At 47.1% G+C, this 16436-nt stretch overlaps 1 protein-coding gene across 3 annotated transcripts; it reads left to right on the forward strand.

Moving 5' to 3' along the window:
- Positions 1-1989: 1989 nt before the first annotated feature.
- LOC126544658 (large ribosomal subunit protein uL1-like) lies at positions 1990-14467 on the forward strand. 3 transcript variants are annotated; one of them, XM_055077797.2, is made up of 6 exons: positions 1990-2015; positions 3359-3418; positions 8236-8400; positions 9997-10145; positions 12148-12227; positions 13230-14467. In XM_055077797.2, exons 1-6 carry the CDS (start codon positions 2011-2013, stop codon positions 13398-13400), a joined length of 630 nt encoding a protein of 209 aa, XP_054933772.1. In that variant the 5' UTR covers positions 1990-2010; the 3' UTR covers positions 13401-14467. The 3 variants fall into 3 exon arrangements, with proteins under 3 accessions (XP_054933772.1, XP_054933771.1, XP_050048062.1); XM_055077796.2 differs by having other exon boundaries at positions 12148-12320; positions 13230-14458; XM_050192105.3 differs by lacking the exons at positions 1990-2015; positions 3359-3418 and adding an exon at positions 7939-8138 and having other exon boundaries at positions 12148-12320; positions 13230-13868.
- Positions 14468-16436: the final 1969 nt, after the last annotated feature.

Below are 16436 nucleotides of genomic sequence, written 5' to 3' on the forward strand. Positions count from 1 at the left end.
CAAATTTTCGGAGTTCAAAGTAACTAGTACAAACATTTTCGAAGTATAATGCAGCATTAAAATGGTATGCAAACTTGGTTTTCGGTTTCGCGGTGGAAGCCTACATGACAACCTGAGATGTTTACAGCGAAGCTGTTAAGGGATACTTTGCCCTGTATAGATCCGCGTGCAGAAAAAAAGTCCCGAAGATAGTGCAATGCCGGCCCGACCCGCGGCGGAGGTGACGCAAGCGTTAAGCACACCCCACACGTGGGCCAATCCCGAAGGTAGTGCTAGACCCAGGTGGTTCAAAATTAAGCCGGCGCCCCCCACGACGGCGTACTTCATTATCACTTCGTGGTTTTGGCACGTAAAATCCATAAATCTAATTAATGCTTTTTTTTAAACTTGCTACCGCTTGTCAATGCTTTACTCTTCGGGTTGAAACTGTCAATTTGTGTTGTTGTAGATATTGTGTGCATAGTATTAATACAAATTCGCATCTTCAGTACAATAAAAAAAAATTGCGGAAGCGGTACACTTCACGAACAAAAAAAAAAATTGTGAGTTTTCTAGTACCAACGAATCTGCATTCTACGCGAGAAACCTGAGAAATACAAATGTACCGGAACGAAGTCGACCATTTCTCGCGTGACGTAAACAGAAAAAAAAGTATGTTATTTCAGGCGACTCGAATGCAGTAAATGACGTCTATAAAGCATTAAAAAGACATTGACACCCGATGCTTCTAAAATGTACCCAAGCCGCCATGCAAGCGACTAGATTCCGGGGCTTTCTTGAACAGTATTAGAGCACGTGAACAGATATCGCAGCACAGCTGAAATTAGATGAACCTCGAGATGTATGCAGTATACGTTTTAAATGTTGGTGGTGTTCATTATTTCTTGTCCTTCTTGCTTATCTGAAGCACGCCTTGGCGCGCACATTTGCAGATGCAGCGCCTGAAGTGCTTTATAATGAATGAAAGAAAAGAACATGCCGTAAAGAGAAAGAGTAATGGGGCAGTATAGTAAGTCTTGCGAGACAGCAAACACAAATCTCGGAGGAAAAAAAAATGGGAGAGAAAGGGGATTAGTAAAGCAAAATTGGACAAGAATTTTTGAAATAGGAAAGAAGAAGAGCGTAAATACGGTATGTGAAACTAAATTGTTAAAGCATAATACCTTGAGCACGAGAAGAAGAACAACGACAACATCTTCATCTTGGGAGACATATGGGTCGCATGAGTCACTTGTATGGTGACCGGCCTTTTGTAAACGGAATCTTCATAACTCCCGCTATGTCCTTTGTGCCACTTTCTTAGATTTTTAGCCGCATTTTCATTTGGGGTATTTGCTTCAGTAAGTCTGACTGCCCAGTATGCGTTAATCTCGTTTCTTTGACGACTTGTCCTCGCACCTTTTTTCTATTTTTGTAGTGCAAACATGGAAAGGTAGGCTACATCACAGCCGGCTGTTCCAAAATCCCAAATTCGATTCTCAAGCAGCCGTAGGAAAGGGAATGAAAGAAGACAAAAATACTTTATTGTGCACTAAATGAGGGTTTGTTCTTCCACGTACATTTTGTACACTTTATTAACACTCTATTTATCATTGGCGTGGAATTGATGATGACATGTTTTAAATGTTACGCGTATTATGAGGAGCGGCGCATACCCAGTGGTTCATGTTCGGCGTCGAAGTGGTTCACTTACGAGTGTCACACCCAGTAGCGCCCAACCAGTGACCAAAGTTGGTTTTCGGTTCGATAGCTAGATAGTCGAAAAGGAAGCTCGCCTGGTAATGCCAAGGATGCTATGCGCATCAAAGGCCCCAGCGCTTGGGTACAAACGCAAATAAAACATAAGTAAAGCTGATACTTGGTGTATCCTCTTTTGTGGGTACGCGGCATAGTTGAGGATCATCATCATCATCATCGTCACCATCATCATCATAATACTAAGCGGCACAGTTCAGGATCATCATCATCATCATCCTGAGCATCGTCGCGTTCGGGTGGTCACGCTTCAGCATGGGGTACGTAGACCCCCTGTTTTCGCTTTTGCTTTGGTCCCCTTGTTCAGCTTTCTGCCTTCCTTTAAGTTCTGCATGGCCATGCTTATACCCATTAGAAAGCCTATTTCCTCTACTTAAAAAAAATTTTTGAAAGCGAAGCTGGCAAGGGGACTTACGCAATCGCTTTCAAGTGGCGACAACGTTTGGGGCCGCGCTTGGTGTCAAATGTCAGTCAATGAGCAGCCAGATACGAAAGACGCGTTGGAGTCCCGAAATTTTGATCTGAAACAAAGTTATAGATTATAGACTAAATCATAGATTAGCGCATAGGGTGTACCTCACTCGAATAGACAATTTTGATTCTCGCGAGCTTTTATTTTCGTGAAACAGACCATCGGTAATTTTTGCATCTTACGTCGTGTTTCACTGGCTCCACGCTTGACGTCACCCATGAAATTGTGCGGCTGAGGTGACGAGAGGTCACGGCGTTGTCCAGCAACGCAACCTGCTCGGGGGATGCGAAGGGCACGCACGATCAGGGATTCGGTGGTGAATCATCACTAAACGCTTTTGGTCGGCAAAATACACAGAACTCACTCAGGCTCACTCAGACAACACATTTATTGCCTATAGGTCCCCACTCGGACTCAGACCCACCACAATTTTACGCACTCGGGTTCAAACTCACCAAAATTCTACTCGAGCGGGCGCTCTCTGACTCAGACTCGCAAGAATTCTACTCAGTCGGGCTCGTTCGGACTCAAACCAACGCATAGGTATGAACTTGGGTGAGTATTAGTGAGCCGACTCATGAGTGAGTTTGGCGACCTATGATAACAACAACCGGCAAACAGACCCCTTGCACTTATCTCCAAACTGGTGCTAATTTCAAGATTATTTCCTACTGGACGCGCCTCGATGACTCGTTAGCTTCAATTCCTAAGTTGCATTGTGTGCCCTAAAGCACCGAGTGCAGAAAAGTTGATTGGCGTAGTTTCCGTAGTTATTCAACACGCGCTTCAATTTCTTCTGCTAGTGAAGCTGCCCTCTTCTGGCAATCCAGCTCAAGGACTACGATGGGGCTTTTAAAAATTGTAGTTCGCATGCACACAGACGCTGCCACTGGCACGGCGACACGCAGGGTTCTGAGGCTATGTTTGCAACGATGCCATGATGAACGGAATATAAGAGCGAAGAACAGCATCTTCCCGAGTCGAGCACATGTCAGGGCGACGCAACACAAGGATCCTACTGTTGTTTTAATTTTTCCTTAAATGTATTTTTTTTCATCTTTTGGAAGCTAACCTGCGTATTCATGGGACTCAACCGCCGCTGGTATGCCTACTCTACCTCTTCTGGCGCAGTGCCGCCTGGAACCAGCCCGTTCAGCCAAAACCACCACCACCACCTGAACCAGTGCCGAGGTGAGCCCTGAAGAGCGCCAGTCGCGTAAAAAAGCGGAATCGAACCCCCTTTCGCTGGGATTTCAGCCACGCCGCATCTCGCAGCGTAAAATTACATATATGCGGAATACGTCCGCAGACAAGCTGGCAGGGCTGCATGCAGTGAAAGATACTTTGCAAATGTATCATGATACGGGTACAAGATACTGATGCCTCAAGTATTTAAAGTGCGGATACAAGTGGATTGGTTGTATCCGATGCATTAACTGCCATTTGTATCCCAATCTACTAGCATGTAGCGTTAGTTAATTTCTCTTCACAGCTTCACTGTCGAGGCAGCTGCAAGTTTGCACGTTCTTACTTGCCAATTTCTGATCTCCAGCGAGCCGACATACTTCTTTTCGAATTTCCTTTACCGACACGTACAAAGTCCCCCCCCCCCCCCCCCCACCCCCATGTTCCAACAAAATAATACATCGAAATTCTGTAATAGCTTATGGGGTTCTCCGCATGTGTAGCAGCTGATCAGAGTAAGATACGTTGCGTATTCGCCTATATTTATTTCATGCCGCCTTCCTCATGCTTGGTGGTCCATTCGTAACGCGGGTCAGTGCCTTGCATTGCTGCGTGTTCGTTTCGCACAGTGTCGTGATTGCCCAGCATAAGGCTTCCATGCATCATCTGCGTATTATGTGTAGCTAATAGATTGCACCTGCTCTATGGGCATGAAAACAAGCTTACAGACACTGCATCGGGCTATGTAGTTTTTGTTTCCAGGCTTCAGTGAACGGCAATAAATGCAGCCTAGGGTTGTAAAGGTATAAAGACTTGTACACACCAGAAAGTCGAAGGTTCGAGCTTGGCAACATATGTCGCAGCCTGAGTGCCAAAGGGGATGCCATCATCATCATCATCATCATCATCATCATCATCATCATCATTGCGACAACGGCATGATGGGTTTGTACCAATGTTCCAAGTACGCGTAATTTTAAGCCAAAGTTAACGTTCAAGGTGGAGCAGTACACGCCGTTGATCATATGCTTGGCAAATGAGCATCCTAATTTTCCTTCGTGCCCTTCAGATGAGGAAACGGTAGATTACGTAAACGCAGACTGTCATGAGCAGAGCTCAGTTCTTTTATAGTAGAGGCTTGACAAAAAAAATATGCTCGCAAACGTTTGCGGGAGATCTTGGCGATCACCCTCAGTTGACAACAGACTCACCATTTTCGTTCGCACTAGATGACGCTGGAAAAAAGAAGAGATATAAAGAAAGCTTTCGCAACTTTCGTAAAACCAACTCACAGTCTTGAAAATGTGAAGATGCGTCGTGAAGCTAACCATATAAATATTAATTTAGCGCACGCGTTGACAGCGGCAGAGAAAAGGGTGTTAAACCTAAAATTCGAGACAGAAAAAGCATAGTGGACAGAGGACGATGGAGAGGATCGAAAGCATCTGTGCAACTATATGATGCACCGAGGAATGAAATCAAGACAAAGTTTTATATTTGAAGGCGCTGGGCGCCACTGTCCGAACCGATATAAGCGTATACAGGCTGTTTCACATAACTTGAACCGAACATCAAAAATATGCAAATGCTACTAGGTGGACAGAACCAAGGTAACGTTTGCCGTCGCTTGGAGATACTCAGATTATTCTTTTTTGCATTTCGCCTATATAGATAATTAGTCTTATATTCAACATCTCGATCATTATAATTAGAGGAAAAACGTCAACAAGAAAATTGTATAGCAACACGAAAAACTCCCGATGCAGCTTTCTGTTGCTCAATACGTGCTAAATAAAAGTTTTTCGAGCGTGAGACAAGCCCGCGAATGCACGCAATATTACCGCGAGACTAGCCGCTCGAAGCTTCTTTGGAAGCTTCGCTTACCAGGTATATTTACTTTGCCGGACGCGTGGAAGTAGGTGGCCGAAATTGTTCCCGAAACTGCGCCAATGTGGCGAGCTCGGCACAGCGCCAGGAGCACTGGGAGCCGACCTCTCCGGTGCCGAGTCAGGCGATACCTCGCTAAAAGTGATCGCGTCCACGACAGCTTCTACTGGGCGAGACAGCTGTCGACAACGCAGACGACGACGCACCAAATCGCGGGTAGTTTAGACACAGAAAGCTTCGCTTTAGCAGCGATGGCTTCGCGGAGAGTTGGCTTGCGAAGGCTGGTCGCGTGACACGAGGCCCTCGTAGTTCCTTCGCTTCCTCCACGGTGGTACCATAGAGAGAGACATTCAACAAGAGCGGACATCCCCATAGAGCCAAGCGGCTATCCCCATAGAGCCCAGCGGCCATCGCCATAGAGACAGCGGCCGACCTGACTGTAGCGCTCCAAGCCGCTGGCATCAAAACCTGAACCGCACTTCCGGTTTCGGTTTAGGGCGCGGCTCCGCTGGCTGCGCTGATCAGCGCAACATTTGTTTTTTCTTCTGCTGCTAAACCGTGCGGAATCTCAGTGAGGAATCTTATTTTATTTAAAGTGAATTTGACTGCGAGCGATCTTTGCAAGCCTCCATCGAATATGTACGCTGTGCGACGGGTGCTATTTCGTAAAGTACACGCACGATGCCTTGTGAAATGAGGAACTGTTTATTTTGTTCAATATAAAAGCTTGTGCCGGGCGTTTGTTGAGTTCATCCAAAGTCGTGGCACCAGGTACGCGGCAGTCGTTCCCGTACGAAGTCCCATCGGACGGCATAAGATGAAAGAAAAAGTAAATTACAAGCATGCGTCATTTCGGTATTTAGACCTTATAGGAAAGCTGCGTGTAATGTCTCAACAGAGACCTTTGAGGAAATTAATAAAAAAAAAGAGGCGAAACGTGCGAAAGTGGTGAATGGGCGATATAAAAAAAAAAGAAAGCAATTCGCTTAGACAAACATAGGGTAGAAAACACCCGACCCATCCCAAATAATACCATACATGAAATATGGCGAAAACATCCCATTCCTAAGCATTCCTCTATTCCCAGGCATTATTTCATACTCTTTAAAAGTACAAAAAACACAGACGACTGCCTGTTTTCGACAAAACTTGGCCTCAGCCGACGTAATGGTACGCCACGTATACACACGTGGCCACAACAAAGGCTCCCAGCCAGACGCTCACAGAATGCCTTCTACTCGCGTTCATGACAAATGCATGGGCGCAGAGCCTGTTTTCAGTCGTTAAGAAGACGGAATTTTCGAGTATAAGGGCCAAAATGCGAAAACACCCGCGTGCTTAGATTTAGTTGCAGGTTAAAGAACCCCAGGTGGTCAGTGGCGTAGCTAGGTCGTCTAGCACCCGGGGCCCATAGGTCTTCTGTCACACCTCCCCCCCCCCCCCCCCCCCTGGTGTAGCCGGCGGAAAGCGGGTGTGTTCAGACGTATATGACCCCCCCCCCCCCCCTCCTGTTGCAACGCCACTGCAGGTGGTCCAAATTGCCGGAGTTCCACACTACGGCGTGCCTCATCATCAGATCGCGATTTTGGCACGTAAAATCTCATTTTTTTTTTAATAAGTTGCCGGTTTTTCATCTTCTTGGCGTTATCTTTCGCACGTTCTGCCCGCGCAAGCAACACACTCCTGTCTTATCACTCTCGGCAATCGCTCGTCGCGCTTTTGACAATCGTGAGTACCGAAAGAAGGTATATGTTCTCCGGGGGGGGGGGGGGGGGGGGGGGGGGCATAAAAATCGTCTCAAACTTGTTTCAGTAAGCTTCAGTGCACGCGGAACTGCGTCACCACACCACGTGGTGACGCAGCTGGGCCGTATGGCCCAGCTGCTTTTCGCTTACTGCTTCACAACGCCGGATGTGGGCACCGTGCTTCAACAGTACCCCAAAAAAGTAATGAAATTATTTACAATAATGCGTGGGGTCGCAGAAAGCGTTACAAACAAGTCCCAGCGATATTCAGTACACGTCGAACTAACTGGCGACAACGGCCGAGCTCTTTTTTTTCGGCAACTGCGTCACAACGTTCGGTGTCGTGCCGCATGTAAGTCTAAATTGCTTGAAATGCAGCGCCGACTGTCGAACAAGATTCCTCACCTTGCCGTAGTCAAACAGCGCAGCGGTGTCGTGTCGAAGCGCATAAGGAACGGAAGAACACGCCAGCGGGAGACCAACGAACCAGGCCAGATCCAAAAGAGACAGACTGGTCGCCGAACATGCGCACGGTCACATGCGCAGTCGGCCTCGCACGCTTCGGTGGCCTGTCCTGCCACTGGTCTGGCGCATGGCACATGAACGGGCATGCATCTGGCGCGTCATTGGCCTGTTGCTAGGTGACGCAAGAAAATAAAGTCGCAACGCATAAGTTCATTTATAGGCAAACCTTTTGTGATCATAGCGGGAAAGAATAGAAAGAAATAAAACGCACTCCGGTTACCCTTATGTCACATTCGTTTTGTTTTTCCGATGCTCGCGTTAGCTAACAGATGTCATTATTACTAGCGTGACGTATTTCCTGTCGACAGTTTTCGCCGAGTGTCCGCTTCCTGTTGAATTTCTTTCTCGACGGTAGTACTGTTTTCCCTCGTGGGCGTCGTCCGTTCAATTCGTCCCTTCTTCGGAGCTCTTCGCAGTCGGGAGGGCTGTGCAGCTGTTTTATCCACGGGACAGTCGTCAGTGAAGTCGGACATCGTCTCGATTCGCTATTCAGTGTCTTTTTAAGGAGTGAGCATGGCTGAGGCGAACGCCCGGCGCTTCGAACGAAAACGGAAGTGGCGAGCGCAAAGGTGAAATCATTATTGACTACCAACTAGCCGCAGTCATTTAGGGAAGTCGCCTTGAAACTACAAATCGGAATCTCATATCTGTCTCTCTTGCGTCCAGTCCGAAGCCAAAGGGGGTGACCGAGGAGACGCTGTACAAATGCGTCAACGATGTGCTCGACGCGGCGACCAAGAAGCGCCGCAAATTCCTGGAGACGGTGGACCTGCTGGTCGCGCTGAAGGACTACAACTTCCAGAAGTACAAGCGTGTCAGTGGCGTCGTCAAGTAAGCAAATCTATACGCGTGTTGGAAGCTGTACCCGCGCCGTTTCAAGCGCGCCTCGAGTCGCAGATTGATCGTGTAAGCTGCCATCGCAGGAACAGGTTGACGAGCATCGTAGTCAAAGCGAAACACTAATACTAGCGCCGAATTACTGAGACAAGAGATGTCGAAACTGCGCGGTCCCGTAAAGAACCGTCTAACCTGCAGCACATTATCCGGGAGTGTTCAGGACATAGCGATTTTCACGAACGGGCAATAGGAGACATTCCTATGGAAAAAAGACTGCCGAAGGCCACCGGATGCCACATTGAGCGCACAGACAGTGCTGTGTATGTGTGTTCGATGTGTCTTATGTGTCCTCGTGGTTCTGTTTTCATTATAACTCGGTTCTCAGGCATTGTACCGCCGACATGCCCCAAATCCCAACCATCGTCGGCATACCATCCGCTCGTGGATTCACCTTACATGACGATAGTTGTAGCATAACTGTAGGCCAGGATTTTGGAGCTCGCAATAGGAAGCGCAGCTACAGAAGTTTATTAGGCTCTGACAGCAGCGCCAAAAGGCTAAACAGGACTTGCGTGACTATCAGTTCTCTGTCCTAACACGACTATTTCGAGAAATCAATCAATCAATCAATCAATCAATCAATCAATCAATCAATCAATCAATCAATCAATCAATCAATCAAGCTCGACTACTCAGATCATCGTAAAAGATGCCAATGCGTGTCGATGTCTGATAGCACCACTATATTGGGTAGAAAGAAGCCTGCACAGTGCAGATTGATAATGCGATTCCTTTTGCATAAAAGAAGACGACGGCTGCATTACCATACTTCTTATCGAGATAAGTGAAAATTTTAGGCACCGGAACAGGTGCATGCGCGGTGCGCGCGCCTGATGGAAGATTAGGATGATATGTCGTGAATTGTCGAGTTTTGAGGCGAGTTCGCCTTTAGCGCATGTGATCAGTGGTGCATTAAAGCCAGTCAAGTCATTTCATGTCCAGCGCCAGTTCTGTGCATTTAGTGTTTATCTTCGTGTTGTTTAGCGCAATAAGCAAGTCTCGTAAAGACTGAAATTGGACTTGTAGCATGCGATTGTTTACTCCGTGGGCTCATATCGAAAAAACAAATGCGTCGTTTGGGATTGCATTGTTGATGTCGCGAGAGGAGCTTCCTATTGCATTGAGCGCACGTGTGGTCACTGAAGAGCGAGTGCTACTCTAATGGCAAAGGATGATATAACCTTTCTTGAAAATAAAAAAAGACACCTTGAATTTTCACTAGTATAGTTACCGCACCTTTGGGTGACCGACATAACCTGACGAGCACAGCCAAATGGTTGACCTGTGTTCCCTACACATTCTTTAGCATGGAAGGAGTTGCAATTAATGGGTTAAGAATGTGCTATAGAATTAACTGAAAGTCATCCGTTCCATTGTATCTTACTCCCGCCATTGGCGACCAGTCACTGCAAATGCGCACGTGTGGAAGCAAGTCCTCCGAGTTCATAGGCATCTTTTGTTTCCCAATCTCGGAGGCTATGATGCAACCTAAGCCGGTTCACCTGACTTTGTCGTTGTCTTTCTTGACAGGCTGCCGCACGTTCTAAAGCCGAACATCCGGGCCTGCCTGATCGGCTACGAGGCGGAACGTGAAGAAGCCAAAGCCAACAACTTGTACTTCATGGATTGTGACAAAGCCAAGAAGCTGAATGGGCGGCGCAAGGCGATCGAGAGACTCGGTACGTGTTCGTTGCAACCAAAAGTTTTGTAGGGCAGCGTTTGTGAAAGCGTGCCGCACGGAGTCGACACCAGGGGTCCTCGGGGAAGTTCTAACGGTTAGGACTGGGAGCCTCATGAAGGCCTGTTAATTATCAGCACCTTCTACCTTAATACTTTGATTTCAAGGCGCTTTGCTGCGTGCACACACAGTGTTCCCTCTATCCCGCTTTCATTTTTCTGTTCCCCCTTTCCCTTCCCACAGTGTAGGGTAGCAAACCGGACGCTCGTCTGGTTGACCTCCCTGACTTTCCTCTCTTTGCTATCTCTCTCTCTCTCTGTACCTGAATACCGAGCGAAGTAGCTAAGGACGTATTTAGTAGCAACCTACGAGCGCCAACCTTTATATTGATATATGTCAAATCAAGCAACCAGAAACAAGAGGAACTAGACCTTGACAGAGCATGACGCCCACTACCTAGTGTAACGTACCATTCGTATTGATTCTGAATGGCGAGGAACATTTGAAGCTCTCAATACGCCGCATCGCGCGGATTGTAATATGCGATTTCGGTAATTTCAGTGTCGTCAGCAGTACCGCTTGTCCTTTGTGCGGAATTAGTTTACCCAAAACAGTGAGAAACGTCGTCGTGAAAGCCGGTAATCGATGTATGAGCCGGTCAGAGGGTCACCAAGCGCCTACAACTGGAACGAGCGGGTACAGCGCGTAAAAGAAAACCACCGCGGGGGAAACAAAACTGATGCCGACGACGGCGTTTTGTTGTTTCGAACTACCACCAACTTGACCAAAGCACTGCATTTGTACTGCGGCGCAAGTTTTGAAATCACCAAGTGTGGCAGCGGACGCGCGATTCGGCTGTCGTAGCAGCGCTCCACTGTAAGAAGTTCGTTGCCGCAAAGCCATACACGCTGAGAGGAACAGCTTTTTCTCACTTGCCATACGTTTACGCTAACCCGACAACGTATGGTCGAGTCGTCCCGCCGGTCTCTCGAGGAGGCCGGGTCGAGCGACTGTCGAGGCGAGTTTGGTCAACGCGCCAGCAAGGGATGGGTTGACTCAACAAACCGGAGCAAGGTGCATCAAAACGCGATCGGGTCAGTACGAATTCTTGCCGGATCCGTCTACGCCACGTCCATTTGAACGAAGTTGCTGCCTCGACCTTGGAAACACCTCGCGTTCCATGGAACCCACGTGATTGGGACCACGGACGCATCTTATTACATGCCGAAGTGAAGCTCTTGACAAAATCTCCAAGCACTTGCAAGATGCGAGCGTGAGGAACGAGTAACGCCAACTGGATCCCACATACTCTAGTGAGACGTCTTCATGGCCTATAGTGATGTTAGACCCACTTGCAGCAGAAGGTAGAGCGAAGACAAGAGCACATCGGAGGGTACGATTGTCTTTTCCGCGCTACCCCCTGACATGAGTGGATCGCAAATATTTGGACGCCTCCATTGAATGACTGTTCAATGGAGGCTGGTGGAAACTGATGCAATTAACTGATGCAACTGATGCAGTTTAACGCTTCAAAGCCCTCATAAACAAGCGATATGGAGCAATGATTGGAAGCAATGGTTGAAATCTCGGCTTTTTGATATCTGTTCACAGTTGTCACGGGGAGTAATGCTGAACTAAACTTGCAATAATACAACGTAGTGTTTGCTTCTAATTACTTAACTACCCCGTAAAAAGAAAAAAATGAGGGACACGATTTCTAAATGTAATTTGTATCCCTGCGCTACGTTAAAGGACAGTTTTCAAGCACTCAGTGGATATATACGCTTACTTTATGGCCAGTGCATATTGTGTGCATGCGTACTTCAATTTCTATGGATGCATTTGTGATCACCAGTGTTTCTTGATATTGTCATACTTGCTGCTTTCTCATCTTGCAGTGTATTACTATAATGTAATAACTGCAGTGAATCTTTTGTAACCTCAAACTTAATAGAAGTCGGTCTGTCGGTCGGTATATGCAAGTGGTTCGAACGCTGGTGCAGCGGCAAGGTACGACGCCTTCCTGGTACCAGAGGCGCTGGTCACAGACCTAAAGCGAATCTTGGGACCCATTTTCGCAAAGGTGAGGAAGTGCTTCACGCCGTTGCCGCCAGGTGTGCCAGTACTTGACATAGTCGAAGAGCTCAAGAGCATCACCAGGATGTGGATGAGGAAGGTGGGTTAAATTCACGCGCCCTTACAGTAGAGAAAGACGAGAAGAAAATCCAATAAGGAGAGTAAGGAAAAGAAAGAAAGGATAAACAAAACGTACATGGCTAATTAAAAAAAAAAGTTATGGGGCTTTACGTGCCAAAATCACGATCTGGTTATGAGGCACGCCATAGCGGGGTCTCCGGAAATTCGGACCACCTGGGGTTCTTTAACATGCACCTAAATCGAAGTACATGGTTGCTTTCGCATTTCGCCTCCATCGAAATGCGGCCGCTGTGGCCGGGATGTGGTCCCGCGACCTCGTGCTTAGCCACCCAACACCATAGCCACCAATCAACCGCGGCGGGTCACATGTCTAAGTACTCGATCGTTTGACGAGCTTCCGCGTATGATGACACCAGACGGCACTTTATCCTTTAAGTAATTGCGGCATGTCGTCGCCGGCCTGTCTGCTAGCTTTGCCGTTTCGAAACAGGTATCAACTGAGAGCACATTCGTAGGCGGAGGTACCACATTGCTTAGATTACTACTACTATGGCATACAGGTAACATACAATGCATTTCTAAGTGATATTTTGCGTTGAAGTATTAAAAAAGTTAACTATACTCACGGCTATTGTAGGAGCAATTGGCAAGAAAAAATCTGCACTGACAACAGTACCGAATCATACACTTGAGCTATATTATAGAACCACAGTGAACCCGAATAATAGATCTAAATAGATCGTAGTAGGAGTTACAGACAACCTGCAACCGCTCAGCCTCCCAATTTCTTAAAATAAATTCGACTTTGGAATGGCATCTGACGGATCAAACTTATAACCTTGCATTCCGGCGTTCCACAGCACGTGGAAAATAGGCGAGTTCTGTCTACGATGTCACGACTTCGTTTTTTTTTTCATGTCACGTGCAGGAGATGACGTTCACCATCTCCGTGGGACACGTGAAAATGAGCGCCCAGGAGCTGGCCGAAAACGTCGAGGCGACCAAGACCGCACTCCTGGCTCGGATCGGCAATCGATGGGAGACCATCAATGCTCTGAACATCAAGTCGACCATGGGACCCGCGTTCAAATTGTGCTGACTACTCCATGCGTACCAGTCACAGGGCCGCCGAAACCTGAAGCCTTGCTGCTGGCAGTCATGCATAAAGAGCACTAGACCACCCACACGTTTCGTTGTTTTTTGCTGTTTCGATTGCATGCAGCTGCGCTGAAAGGGCACTATAGGGAGACGCACGGTAAAATAATGCGCAAAATGAAGCTGTGACCTCGAACGTCACGAAGCTGCTGTGCAGATTATGAGGCACGCCGACGTTTACCCTGCGCGTTTATCCCACACAAGCCGTCTTTTTTTTTTTTTTTTGCTTTCCGTCACTATTCGAATGCGCGCGACCACCGAGGCTTCGGATTAAAGTCGAGCTGAGCAGCAATACAGCACGCCACAGCAGCCAAAGTGTAATACTAATCTTGCAGAAACCTCACTAGCTTTGCTTTATGAGGAGAGTTGATGTGGTTTCAGAAAATAAAAACATATTGCAAGAGTCTCCACAATTCTACGCGAACTCCAACTTCCCGCTACGTACGACAGTGTCACAAAGGTATTTCATGGGTGGCAGTTCCTTGGAAGCTGCGTAACATAGGTTAGCTTGACAGGAAGCCGCAGAGACTACACTGAGAGAGAAAGTGAGTGCGGAGAGGAAGAGGTGGTGCTATGTACGAGAGAACTAAACAGGAAACTAAACAGAGACGAAAGCAGCATCAGTCTGTTTCAGCTTTGCGTTGACGTCGCTAGCGTGTAAGCTACGCGCGAGAGCGCTTGTTTTGCTTTCTTTTGCAGCGAAGCTGTATATGGCTAGCCGATTCCTCATTCCGTTCATCCACCTGTCTTTCGGTCGCCGGTACGCCGAAAGCTTTTTTGGCGTAACCTCATGCGCATGCGTGAAAAAAAAAAGGCGCGCGATTAGTCAACATCACCTGATAGCACAATGCCTGTTTACTCCGATCCAGGGCGTGACGCTACCTGGCTCGAGATTTCCATTGACAAGGCTGGCTTGATGAAAGCGGTGACGTCAAAATCACTGTTGCCTACTCGGGAGAATCCTTAGATTGAATGGCAGTCGGACCAGGTAACATGACGTCATGGATCGGAGTGAAAAGGCCTGGTGTTATACGTATGGTGCTGGATTAGCTTCGCCAGTAGTGACGTCGTTGCTCTCCGTCGCAACCGAGCCCGCTCGCAGCAGTTTCTCTCCGGCTCCGAAATGGGTAGGCCACGCGTCACACGTACTACCGAGGAGCAGGCAGCTTTCGATCAGCAACGCGGCGAATAGAACCGGGAAGGAGCTCGTCTACGACGCGCCGATGGTGCAGCCCGGGCACAAGAACAAGTTCTTGGAACCGAGCGCATGCAGCAACCTCGTACCGAGAACCCGGTAGCCTACCAAGCCGTCGTTTAATGAACCGTCGGGATTAACCCGGTGATAAAAACCGGGGCCGCACGTTTCCGCTTCGCTGGTTAACTATCTGCACGGAGTGCTCGGGCGATGATTTTTTTGTCCTTTATCGGGATTTTCTTATTTTGTCTCACTACACGGTTTCAGAAACCCATGGTTCGACGACATCTCGTCTGTTCGGGAGGAGGCATGTTGAACGAATTATAGTAAGGCGGTACAAAATAAGACGGAAATTTGTAAAACTTATGCTCAACTTGCATATCAAGCACTTTGGTTCGAGTATTTGCTGTTGCCTCCGAGCATGTAGGGCTCGCAGAACACGCTTCCTTCACATACTCGTGCAATGATTTTGTGCTTTTGCCTTCGCTTTCTTTAGTCTTCTTTGATTTCTACTTCTCTGGTTTAGCTAGACACTTTCTGGCAGCCTTTACCAAAATAGTGGTTTAGTAGGGAGATGAGGTGATAATTGTTCTCACCTCTGGATCTTTAGTACGCTCAGCGGGGTTTTCCCCAGCACCTCTGCCCCGTACGAAGCACTTTTGTCACTGTTCAATTAATGCGGGTCTGGTGATGGACGGCTTCATGTGCTCTTTGCGCGCCATTTTCTTCGAAAGAAGCAGTGGATGTTTTCTTCTAGTGTACACGTACCCTCATAGCTAGACAAGCAGACAAATGGTACAGAGCGGCCACACGCAATGAGCCAAATAAAAATGATGTTAGGGCTGACGAAAACGTCCTTGGCGCGTTTTACCCTCTCTTAACTATTACTAAACTAATTTCATCACGGTAAATATAAAGAGGAACCGAGCAAAATCTTCTTGAAAATGTGGCTAGTGAAATCATCATCATCACCATCACCACCACCATCATCATCATATTTATGTCCACTGCAGGTCGAAGGCCTCTCCCTGCGATCTCCAATTGCCCCAGCTAGTGAAAGGAAGAAATAAAAAAAAACTTTCTTTGGTTGAGAAAAGTACTGGGATTGCGCTGTACTCGCTCGAAAAAACAAAGTGACCTGATTTCTGGTTCCTTTTGTGGTGCCCTCTACAAACGTCCACTCGGTACGCATTTTTTCTCCTCTAACGGCCATCGCTCAATAGCGAGACAGTTTTCAAGCCAAGGGAAGCATATAAGTGGGTCACCCACTTGGAGCATCGGTGCTGCTCTCAAGCCATATAGAAAATGTTTACCGAGCCATTTATGATTACCTCTGCAAAACATGAAGATTACTTTGCTAATGATTGCATACGTTTTAGCAATTCTCTAAGATATACGCACCAAATAGTTCTTTATTCACAAATTCATCAAGTTGGAATAGCGAAAATAAAAAATTACGAAAATTAGCCGCACTTATAATTTTTAGCAGTCCTGAAAATGTATTTTAAAAATGTTTAGTTGTTGCTTTTACATTTTGTTTCTAATTTTAATCCACCCATTTCTTGGGCTATCCTCCGTAGTGGGTACGAGCGACATGGTCGCTGGGCGTAGGCAAGAACAAGTTCAATATACATCTTGAGATTCTCTTTACTCCCTGTTTTCTTTTTCTTAAATTATGCGAAACTTGCTATTACTTCTTTGCGGTTTTTCTGAAAGTCTGGAAGGCTGAATTAGACGTCATATTAAGTAAAATAAGCTTATCTTTCATTTTCGTTCATCATTATC

The sequence above is a fragment of the Dermacentor andersoni genome, chromosome 10, assembly GCF_023375885.2.
Source record: "Dermacentor andersoni chromosome 10, qqDerAnde1_hic_scaffold, whole genome shotgun sequence".
Classification (NCBI taxonomy): domain Eukaryota; kingdom Metazoa; phylum Arthropoda; class Arachnida; order Ixodida; family Ixodidae; genus Dermacentor; species Dermacentor andersoni.

Bases quoted from the DNA above. Each gene is read 5' to 3' on its own strand.
- LOC126544658 (XM_055077796.2), top strand. The intron at 8,401-9,996 runs GTAAGCAAATCT...CTTTCTTGACAG, and splicing joins CGTGTCAGTGGCGTCGTCAA to GCTGCCGCACGTTCTAAAGC. The intron at 10,146-12,147 runs GTACGTGTTCGT...ACGCTGGTGCAG, and splicing joins CAAGGCGATCGAGAGACTCG to CGGCAAGGTACGACGCCTTC.